Here is an 11,969-nt window from a genome sequence, read left to right on the forward strand (position 1 = left end):
TTTAAGGTCAAACAGTGATGAGTTAAGTTAAACCATGAAACTAAAAGCTACCCTCGTGCCCGAGTCAATGGACTTGGGCGTGTAATAAAACTCAAGGTATCGCAAACACACTCGTGACTCTTCTGAACTTAACCTAGACCTCGACCTCACCACCTCCAACTAGGCGAGAGGCTCTGTGTATGGCCATTTAAAGGGGGGAGAGAGAGGTGAGAGAAAGGAGACTTCAGTGAAAGAGAATGGACAACCTACCAATGAATGACCCCAATGCCATTTCAAATACTCCAACTCCAAAAGTTATGACACAGAAGGTAAATGTGGTTAAGTAAACCACCTACACATATTATAAAACTCAACTACACAAACTTGTGGAAGTCGAATTTGCCTAGGAGTGTCTTGTCTTGGCTCTATCTATGCTCACGTCTTTGTAGACTTCAAGCAGCGATGATACTTTTAATAAAAATATGATAGTACTAAAAATATCTGTGTACTATGAAGAGTAGGTAGTCTTTTGAATCGACGGGGAGCAACCAGAACAAATCCCAGACTGAAGTTGCTACTACGAGTTCAAATCAAAAACTCCAATTCCACTTCTTCCTGATGATATCATCCATGCTAGGACATCGCCCTACTCTCGGACACTTGGGGGAATAATGGGTGCATCAAATTATTAGCACCTATACAGTTCTTCACAATTCGCTCGACAGCAGACCCCAATTCACCATTCGCTTACAGTAAAAACCTCGGTTGCCTGTCAACTCGCTCTGTCCCGGACCCGACAGAACACTTGGATGGCTTAATTTTTTAAATAAGGGTCTAGGAGTTGTCTCAATGATTAACCCGAGTAGTACCGCTAGAATTCACGAAGTTCCATTGTTGAAAGAAATACATGAAAGAGCTATGGAACTATCATACATGATCATCTCATGCAAATGCTGTGAAGTCATTAAATTAAATGGAAGTTTGGAAGACATCAAGGAGGACTCTCAATGTATAAATCAAGGCAACCTTTAATCTTCGATAAAAGAATGAAGAGATACAGCTATCAGAGAGTATGTTCCATTGTTTCTAAGATTTGCAACCGTGCAATGACCTTGCACCACGTCAAACAATCAGGGGAACTTTTGGGAGTCCCCCGAGTCAAGATCAATTGCAGGGAAAATAATCTGGTGTCAATTTATCTATATCAAGGTTAATCATCGATGAAGGATGGAACAAGCATTCGCCCAGTATCTCCTTCATTGCTGTACCCATGGGAAGTATCAATTCACTTAGCCTTCTTGTAAATAACTGGCCGTGGATACTATACTACAGCCAGCAGTAGTCGATTTGACCGAACACAGAATGCCTTGCATAATAGCGCTTCAAAGCCAATAAAAAGCATCAGATATGCTTTCTAAAACTGCTCTCCCATAGTCCCTTACCACACTTCTCTGGGGTGTTTCTCATTATCCATCAATATGCATCGTAAACACCAATCTCCTGGCAAGTCCACGAGAAGTACTACATTGAATCCTGCTTGATCTGATATGTGAATTCCCTGCCCCCTTTGCGTTGTGAAGAAGCATCCAAACAGCCCGGCCAGCAGCGATCACATATTGTCTGCCAATGGTTCAGTTTCCTGTTGTTGATTTTCAGCCATGAGTTCTTTCTTATAAGTCTCAGACAAACTGGCCACAAGACGTAAGATCTGGAAAGTTGTCTAAGCTAGAAAACTGCCTTACCTCTCTCAAATCAGGCATCAAGAGGAAACAACGACAGAGTCCTTAAGAAACAAGCAAACGACAGCACAGTCATCCACTTTTGATGTTGCGTGTTTGGTACTCCATACATTTGCAGCAGTGTCCACTACTGCCTTTGCAGCCAAGGATCTATTCGAAACCGAAGCCACTATATTCACGACTTGTTCATTGCTCAAAACATCCCAAACCTGAAAGAATGATAAGTAAGATCATCGTTATTTGGGAAGCATCTTAACCAAGATCAGGATTTATACTGTAAGCACTAGCTCAACACACACTTTTAATAGCATAATATAAGCATGTAAATACGAAGGAGAGAGTTTAGTACCCCATCTGTTGCCAGTACTACAAATTCATCTTTACTTGCCAATCGACGATAGGTTACTTCAGGCTCTGAGATGACACCATAATTCTTGAGACAATAATCACCAAAGGCCCTTGCCATTGCCAAACCAGGTGAATTTTTATGAGGTAGCCAAACCCTCTTGACTGTGGGTTCATTTCGCAATGCAAACACGCGTCCTTTATATTGTCTAATCCTCTCAGCCTCCCCTGATCAGACACCGAACGCTTATGAGAAAATGGAGGAAACGTAATAGTAACATCTACATTCTTAGGTAGCTAAAACGTTAGGAATCAAACAAATCCTACACTTACTAGGCACATTAGGCTTCAAATCAACACTTAGTTGTAAAGCTAGCAGGGAATTGTCGTCAGCCCAGGTTCCCAACACAGCCCGAGAGTCTCCAATATTGCCAACAATCAAATCATTGCCCTGTGCCGAACAACAAGTTTCTATCAATGAGCACAGGGAGCTTTTCAATAAGAAGTGCAGAGGTAGCAAAACAAGTAAGGCTCCAGACCTGTTTTACAAGAGTGATAGCAGTTGTTCCACTTGAAACACAGTCAAAATAATCTTGCACAAGGAGGTCTCGGTCCATTAGCTTGAACGCCTCCACAAACGACTCCTTCCAAGTGGTGATCAAATTAGGATCACCATTGGGATCACTTAAGAAGCAACTTCGAGGAGGTGGGCTGAGAGAATCCCCTTCGCTGTCATCTGATGATGAAAGAGACTCCTTGTACGCACGATGTAAGGATTGCCAGCAAGATTCCAATTTCTGATACAGATTATCACGAACTTCGCGAGCAACAAAGTGGCCATCTGGCCCATGGCCATCAAAAACACCACAGAAGACTGTATCTGTCTGAGATGCGAAATTCTACAAACAAAATGTCCACCGCGTTAATCTCATCGCAGAGAGAACAGAGATGTAATAATCGGTCTTTATTGACACGGCAACATACCTCCACCACAAGCATGGCATCTTGATTAAGTCCTTTTGCACCCTTCTGGGTGAATAGTGATGCGACCTTGCTCCTTGCTCCATTCGAAGAAAATTTTCGAGGGCTGATCTGACCATCAGCTACCATGGGCGACTTATGTGATTCTCTGTGCGTGGCATTACCTCTGCCCTTCTCCTCATCCTGTGCCTTTACCACATAAAATGTGCCATTGGCCGATGTGCAAGATCGAATCTTCCGACACTTCACAATTCCAAAGCCTTCAGATTTTGGACCTTCCAACCTTGCAGTGCTGTAAAACTCTATTTCCATGGCCGAAAAGATCAAATGCCATGACTGAATCCTCAGGAGCAAGCGTGTGAAAGAGCGTCTCCAAGAAGTGCTCCACGAAGCCATCAAGAAGCAAAACGAGCAGCACATCACCTGATGTGATGCCTTTTGTTGAGATGCAATCTGTCGAAGAGGAGAAAGGTGAAACAGAAAAGGAACGTTCTCGAGATCGTTAAGGATCAGCTTGGTTCTCTGATTTTGAAGTTCAAAATGGTTGTATTCCTGCAGTTGAGCGAATAAGAGTCGGAAGGGTTACTTAATAGAAAGGATCCTTCCGTAGAGGCTTCCAGTCGCAGGACTCTTCAGAAAATGATTATTGTAAGATATTCTGGTAAACCCTTAGGATTATGAGGCCTGCTAATGATCCTATGGATTGAAAGATGACCCTATCGGAGCCTTGAAGCTCCTGAATCCCTTGAAAATATGATGAGATCAGGGTTTGGAAGACTCTTGCTAGCTTCCTTAATACTGCATTCGATAGGCAAGGGTCTCAGGCTTGGCAATATTCATCAGTGCAAAGAGGAAGTGTCTCGGACTTGGCAAGATTCCTTCAGTGCAGAGAGGATAAGAGTAGACTGCCCTTTGACAGAATGTTAGGAAGCAAAAGAGGGGAAATGTCTTGTACTCTTTTGTAGAATGTTGAGAAGCAAAAGAGGGGGCAACGCCGTGATACTCCTTGCAAAATGTTGTGAAGCAAAAGAGGGGAAATGTATTGAGACTTCTCCTTACAGAATCCTGTGAAGCAGAAGAGAGACTGTTCACCGGCAGGGAAAGGAACAGCAGGGAAAGCAACAGCAGCCGTCCTCTTAGGAAGGACACTTCAGCACGAGAGATCGCAAGAATGCCTTGAGACTCCTCCTTTGACAGAATGTTGTGAAGCAAGAGAGGGAGGATGCCTTTCTTGCAGAAAGTAAGAAGAGAGTGTTCACCTCGAGATGAAAATTTCAGGAGGAAGGAACAGAAAAGAGCCTCTAGGCGCCTCCTTTAACAGAATGCTGTAAACTTGGTGAGGCGAAACAATAGAAAGAGGTACTCTTTGAGGTTATTTTAACCCGTTCACCGCTTACGGAAATCGGGTAATGGAGAAGAGCTTGTTTCCTCCCGTTCTCTGCTCGCAGGAGTAGAGGAATGGAGAAGAGGTTGTTTCTTTCCGTTCTCTGCTTACAGGAGTCGGGCGGAGCGGCAGCCGGTTACGAAGAGAAAGCACTTGCGGCGCGATCAATAAGGACGCGTGCAGAAGGAGAGAACCGAAACAGGCGGAGGAGGAGGAGACGATGATGATGATGACGAGGACGAGGAAGGAGCAGAAGAAGAAGGAGAAGGAGAGCAGAAGAAGGCACCGCAGAAGGGATACGTATTCGGGAGGAGGAGGAGGAGCAGAAGAAGCAGAAGAAGAGGGCACGGCAGGGGGAAGGGATACGTTTTTATTGAGATGGTGTGTGACGGACCAAAAGCCTTGTTCAACAATCAAAATTTTTTAATGTGTCGTTCCCTCACCGGCACAAGAAAAGGTCTCTTTTAGGTAGCAGCAGCGGTGTGGATAGACAGCGATGACGAAGCACTCGACATTTACGATCATCATCATCGACCAAGATGCTGACGATGACACACCTTCCCATCATTTTTCCGCCGTTTTTGGGCCATTTTTCTCTCTCCCCTCTACAAAACATCGATCTTGGGCTCTTTTCATCTCTCCTCCTCCTCCTCCCAAAGGGCCCTTTTTTGCCATTTTCTCTCTTCTCCTCCTCTCCGCAAAAGATCTCTGTAGCGCCTCTTTTCTCTCTCCTCTTAAAACTAACTAAAATGATGCTTTTTCTTTCTAAATGCCCCTAAATTAGAATCCTAATCCACATTCTTATCCGCACACCAACGGCGGCCCTCTCCTCTCCCTCTCTCTCAGATCTCTCTCTCTCTCTCATCTCTCTCTCTCTCTGTCTCTCTGGACTCGAGAGCCTCGTCTCTCTTTGATGAGACCCTTCCGCTATTTTCTACCCCTCAATCAGAACGAGTCGCGGCTTACGCCTAGCAAGTGCACTTAAGCCACATAAGCACATGCATCATCCTAATTATTTTATATTTCCCTAATAATACGCAGAATTGGATTAAGAAAAGAAATTATATTTTATACTTTTAACCCCGAGAGGCAAGATTCCCTGTGATTTATGGCTTTACCCCCACACTGAAGATTCCGTTTCATTGTCAGCATCTTGGCAAAGGCTGTTCTTTAATTTACGATGCGCCTTAAAATATATTAACCCCAGATTATTTACAAAACATACATAAAATAGGTATTAGGCATATATCTGTCACACGTTTCTGTGTTGTGAATATTTGTCATGACTTAAATATATTCGTTTTTTCAAAATGTAAGGCTCCAAAGTGAGCCGAGGGTTAGGGGAACTGACCCACCAAGGGTCAGGGGAAAGATGGTATTGACCCACCATTTCCTTTTTTTTCCCCTAAATGCTACTATAATCAAATGTCTATATCAAAAAGATGAGATATTAGGGTTTGTGGGGAGGAAATCAAGCTCCTTGAGGATCCTAACCCAACTTGTCTGGTTTTAAAGGTTATTTATGTGGCTAAGTGAATCATATAAGGAAAATAACATGGATTCAATCGCTATCTTGCATGTTTGTGTCTGGCTCTAGTGTTGTATTCTTGTATGTTGTGTGTGTGTGTTTTAAAGGTTATCTTTGTAGATAGGTAAATCATCTTAGTCAAACAACTTGGATTCAATCTCTATCTTGCATGTCGATATCTCTCTATAGTGTTGTACAATGTACTCTTGTAAGTTCTTTCTCTTTCTCTCTCGTTTTCTTGTGTTGCATACAACAGGCAAGTCTCCTATTACACGAGTGAGACGTGTACGTGACAAATTTTCACATATTAGATTTTACATGTGCACATCCACCTACCTTTATGTCACTCTAGACTCCACCAAGTTGCAAGCGTCTGTCTATATTGTCTATATCTCTAATTGTCTGATTGTAACATTGCTCATTTTAGCACACATGCTTTTATACAATGGTATGATGACCAGGTGGACTATAAGTGAAAATGTACCATGGAGAAAGAGAGAAAGTACTTTGTGAATTAAAGTAGAGAGCTCTTTTAGAAAACAAAGGGCATGCTCTACCGCACGCAAGTGCACACCCATGTGTGTGTATGTAGTGCACACCCATGTGTGTGTATGTGTGGACATGCACGGGTCCACACATACTAAAAAATCTACCTACATAGTTGTGTGTATGTGCATATGCATGCATGTACTAGAATTTATATGTTTTGTTGAAACTTTTATCAATCATATTTTATTATATAAAAGTTAATGTATTTTTATTCACTCTCCCATGTTGCACAATGTTATATGCCATTTAGTCTCTACCATGGTGTGTGAGCTTCATTTATATCGACTCCAATGTGTGACTATTGGAAAAAGGATTGAATATTATCTCTAAGTTATCAACGAAGTTATTTATCTCAACAATGTATGTGGTGCAAGTGTGTATTTGGGTACTTGTGTGTGGGTGTATATGCATATGCACAATGGTGCAATGAACATTTTTGTGTGCATGCACATGTGGATGTGGGATGTGGGTGTGTTGAACGCACACACCAGTGCATTTTACAAAAGAAATGTGTGGAAGCATTTGTATGGTCTAAATGTGTGTGTTTGTGTGTATCTTCACAATTATATGAATCATGCATGTGTATGCCTTGTATGTTAAAGAGAAAATGCATAACTTTTAAAAGTATCCGTGATATCCATTTGCTATGTACAAAATTTTGTTGAGAAGTAAGCATGGGAACTCTCCTTATACTAGAGAGGATAAGGGTAGCTAGGTGTAAATGGACTAGAGGACAAGGGAACAAAGGGAAACCCTAACCCTAACTCCTCCAAAGGCTATATAAATAGCCTAAAGTACACACTCAATGATGAGGAGAGTGTACTAGTTGTACCTTAAACAACTGACTAAGCAAGATCTTATTCTTGTACTTGAGCTCTCTCTCTCCCTCTTGTGCACACTCTCTCATGCTTTCAACACTGATCTTCAACATGGTATCAGAGCCATCTCTGATCCCTCAGCCTTTCTACATACCTAAGTGCACAAGAAGGAATCTCGTCTTCTCATTTGCTCTCATTTCCACCATAGCCAGCTTGACCCATCTTTGTTGGAGGGCTTGGGGAGAGCAAAAGAGAGCATTTCAGCTCCTGACTTCTTCTAGAGATATTCTCCTCAGCTCAGGGTGACTTGACGTGGCATATCAGAGGCCGACATAAGGCGTTGTGGAGGGCAGCATTGCACAAATTGTGAAATCTGGCGCAGATTTGTAGCCGGCCTAAATACGAGCTGAATCACGACATGTAGAAAAGGCGCAATCATGGAGGCCACCATAGGTCTTTCAAAGCCCCCCTAGCAGTGGGCCATCTCCCTCTAAGAGGGTTTGAAGAAATTCCTCCTATGCTGGTGGCTATGAGCAAAACCCTAATTGTGGCTTTCTAGCAGCCATAGCCAGGGAGCTTCAAGCTCACTCGTTTTCAACTTTTCTCAACCTGGGCATTATCAACAATGATTTTAATCATTCAAAAACACTTGTCAAGATTTGTTCATGCCCTATGGAGCTTAAATGCAAAGTGTTTCTCAATCCATGGGCAATATTAAGCTTGTAAAGGTCAACCTACATTATGAGTACTAGAATGGATGTTGGTAAGAGTGCTTCTTAGCACTATTAATGCATTCAACTGATGCTCCATACTGTTTGCTGCTGGTAAATCAGAGATATGAGTGTTATTGTACTCTCCTTTGACTCATCCCATAGCATAGAGTTGATTGATAGGCTATGCTCCACCAAGAACTCTTCTAATAGGCCACATTATCAGGAGGAGCCTGAAGTCCAGTCAAATTTCACCTCATTGAAACCTAGGAAAATAGTAAAGCTTAAATCAAGGGTTGTTTGAAGAACAGGACCTCCTAAATCCTATCTTGAGATATTCCATATGTATGATTTCCGACCTTTTTCAACTCTACAACTTTAAAAGTTGGTTATAATTTGTAAGGCTATCTGTTCTACTATTCAGTTGTACTTGGCTACATATAAAGGACTCGACATTGCCATTATTTAAGGCAATAGGTAAGACCTTCCTATAATGGCCATGGCCTATGCAGATGTAAAGCCTCAAATTCGCAAGTTCAATGGAAAAGATTTCCATCCCTGGCAAGTTCTGGTAAAATATAAAATGATGGAACAAGGCTACTGGCCCTTCATAAAAGGAACCAAAGTGATTGACCCATCCAACCCCCTTGATGTAGAAGATGATGAAAGATCATGGGAAGCTGAGGGATCAGAGATGTATACTTTATATACATTGAAAAGTGTATGAAAGAAGAAGAAAAAACCAGCAAGAAAACTTTTTGGTCTTCATCTCTCTTCTTGTGTTCTTGAGTGAGCTTTCTTTTGTGTGTATGGTGTGTATTTGTGGTACAATAGCTCAAGAAAGTCTCCCCACCACACAAATTGTGACATGGTATTAAAGTTGCACCACTAATAGAGGCTTGTTTTGGAGGCTGAAGTGAAGGAGAATAAGCAAGGATTCGAGCAAACAAGCAATGGGTAAGAAGCTCTCCCATTCTCCCTCTTTCTCTTTTGATAGTGCCTATGGAGGTATCAAAGGCAAGGTAGAGCAAAAATCTTAGATTGCTGTGAGATTTGGTATTTGAGCAAAGTATTATATATTTTGCAAATAAGCCCTATTGGGCTTACATTACTTTTTTGACCATTTGAGGCCATTTTGGGCCCCATTTTAGACCTGCAAGGTTGCGGACAATGGTTTCATGATATACTATGATTTTGGTTGTGTTAACCTAAACTGGGTGCACATGTTATAGATTTTGAATCTATAAGTTTTGAGATATTTGCCAGGAAGAAAACACAAGTTATATCTGCAAATAGGTTGGATATTACATCTTATGTTAAGCAATCAATGAAAAAGGTTGCTTTGTGTGTTGTTGTGCACTTGTTGTGAAAGGTTATAGAATAATTATTATTTTGTATCAATTTTGTGATAATGGCAGAGAATAGTGGAAACCCCATCATTGAGAAGCTAGACAAGAAAAACTACATGTCATAAAAGCTCCATGTGACAAACTTCCTTATTGGAAACACGTTTCAAGTGAAGAAAAGGAGCAAAAGCTTAGTGATCTTGCAACTACAAATGAAATAAAGGCATGGAATGCAAAAGTCAAAAAGATGATGTAGTGGCTATCTACAATCATTGATAACACTATACCGAGGTGTAATAGAAATGTAGAGATTTCACATGTAGCATGTTAATTCAAAAGGCACGGAAGATTTAGCTCAAGCAAGAGCTGACTACTTTGAAGAAAGGAAAATTGTTTATCAATGAGTATGTTTTTAGGTAAGCAACATTGTAGATGCTTTGGCTACGATTGATGCAATGCTTGGTGATGATGATTTAGTGTCATCTACTTTGGGTATTCTTAAATAATGAAAAGGCTTGGAAATCATTTGTTACTTTTGTGTATGTGCAGAAGCTATTTCTAAATTTTGATGAGTTGGTCTCTCTCATGATCAGTAAGAGATCAACATGAAAGATGAGTCATCAGTAAAAAGTGGTAAATATGTCTAAGCATTCTACTCTAGTTTAGAAAGGGAACATGGCAAGTCATTTTCAAGAGGCCATGATATGGGACATGTTGTTGATAACTAGCAAAACAAGTTAAATCAATGCACATAAGGTCTGAGTATATCCTATTAGTGAAAATCGAAAGTCTTGGCTATATTTCAACGTTGGCTTGCTTTGGTTGAGAAGTAGTTTGGGTACATATTGAAATGCCTAAGGTCAGATAATGGAAGTGAGTATGTCTCTAAAGCCTTTGAGCAATTTTGTGACAAGAGGGTATTATGTGTCAGTTGATCACCTCGTATATCCCACCCAAAAATGATATAGCTGAGCACATGAATAGGATAATTCGAGAGCGAGTTTGCAGTATGCTTAGCCAGGCAGGCTTACCATAGTATTTTTGGACTGAGACAATTACTACTACCATACACTTGATAAATCTGTCCCCATATATTGTTCTTGACTATCAAATTACAGAGGAGATATGGTCTAGAAAACCTCCCTCATATGCTCATTTGTGTGTCTTTAATTGTGAGACTTTCTGCCATATACCCAAGGAGGACAAGTGCAATAAGTTAGATCCTAAGTCTAAGAAATGCATCTTTCTTGGTTGTGGGGATGCAGGTGAGATGGGATATCTCTTATGGGATCCATAGGCTTAGAAGGTGATCCATAGCCATGATGTTGTTTTCCATGAGGAGAAAATGTATAAGAAACCTGAGCATATCATTGAGGTATACAAGGTTATATTTTAGGAGGAGTCTCTTGCTCTATTATACAGCCAACTAGGTAGCTTGTAGCAGTGGTGGTCGTTGATGCTCCAATGGCCCAAGTCCCTAATGCTCCACAAGATGTACATGCCCCATAGCCTTGTCTAGAGGCAATCGACTAGAGAAATATGATAGCTTGCACAGTTTGAGTAATCTATGGAGAATGTTATGATAATAGATGTTGGTGAGCCTCTTACTTATGATGAGACCATGCACAAAGGTGATAGTCACTCTTGGGAGAGGGACATGCAGACAGAGTATGACTCATTATAGAAAAATCATACGTGGGATTTGGTTCCTTTGCCTAGTGACAAGCATGTTTTGCCATGCAAGTGGGTATACAAGTTGAAAAGTACCCCTAGAAGCCCCAAGCCGGCATACAAGGCCAAATTGGTTGCTAAGGGCTTCAAGAAAGAACACAATGTGGACTTTGATGAAGTCTTTTCTCCTGTTGTGAACACAACTATTGTACACTTGGTATTGGCTTTGGCTACTTAGTTTGACTTGGACTTTATCAGAAGAATGTCAAGATGGCTTTTCTTCGTGGGGACTTGCATGATGAGATTTACATGAAGTAGCCCAAGGGCTTTGCAAACCTTGGTGGTAGACAAATTGTGAAAGAGTCTTTGATATGGCCTTAAGTAGGCAGTTAGGGAATGGTATCACAATTTTGATGCCTTTATGCATTCACAATGATATTCTCGTAGTGATATGGATTTGCGTCTATATAGAAGAAAGTTCATGATGGTAGCCTTATGATTTTGATCCTCTATGTGGATGATATATTGATTGTGTTGGGAGTGCTCATGATGAGTTGGATGCCTTGAAAGGTTGGCTCAAAAAGAGCTTTGAGATAAAGGACATGAGATAAGTCTCACATATTCTTGGGATGTGCATTATATGTAATCACTCTAAGGGATTCCTCTACTTGTCATAGAAGGAGTACATCCAAAAGGTCCTTGAGTGATTTCATTGACATAATATTAAGTCTATTGATTGTCATTTACCTTCTCACATGAAGGTTAGTCAGCAGGTGACCGATCTGATAAGTAGAAGGCTGAGATAGCCAAGGTTCCTTATGCATTCATAGTGGATAGTTTGATGTATGCCATGATAGCCACTTGTCCTAACATAGAATTTGTAGTGGGAGTTGTGGCATGCTATATACTTGCAGCTAGT

General features: G+C 41.1%; 1 protein-coding gene across 1 annotated transcript; it reads right to left on the reverse strand.

Annotated features, from left to right (window-relative positions):
• Positions 1–989: 989 nt before the first annotated feature.
• LOC148024412 (putative protein phosphatase 2C 33) lies at positions 990–5,023 on the reverse strand. Its single transcript, XM_087694061.1, has 6 exons — positions 3,048–5,023; positions 2,603–2,962; positions 2,397–2,514; positions 2,068–2,291; positions 1,722–1,927; positions 990–1,618 (listed from the first exon to the last, which is right to left on the reverse strand). The coding sequence occupies exons 1-5, from the start codon at positions 3,462–3,464 to the stop codon at positions 1,739–1,741; spliced, it is 1,308 nt and encodes a 435-aa protein (XP_087550187.1). The 5' UTR covers positions 3,465–5,023; the 3' UTR covers positions 990–1,618; positions 1,722–1,738.
• Between the last annotated feature and the right edge of the window lie 6,946 nt (positions 5,024–11,969).

This window comes from Lygodium microphyllum, chromosome 15 (assembly GCF_053477565.2).
Source record: "Lygodium microphyllum isolate KBCC chromosome 15, Lygodium_microphyllum_v1.1.10, whole genome shotgun sequence".
NCBI classification, from domain to species: domain Eukaryota; kingdom Viridiplantae; phylum Streptophyta; class Polypodiopsida; order Schizaeales; family Lygodiaceae; genus Lygodium; species Lygodium microphyllum.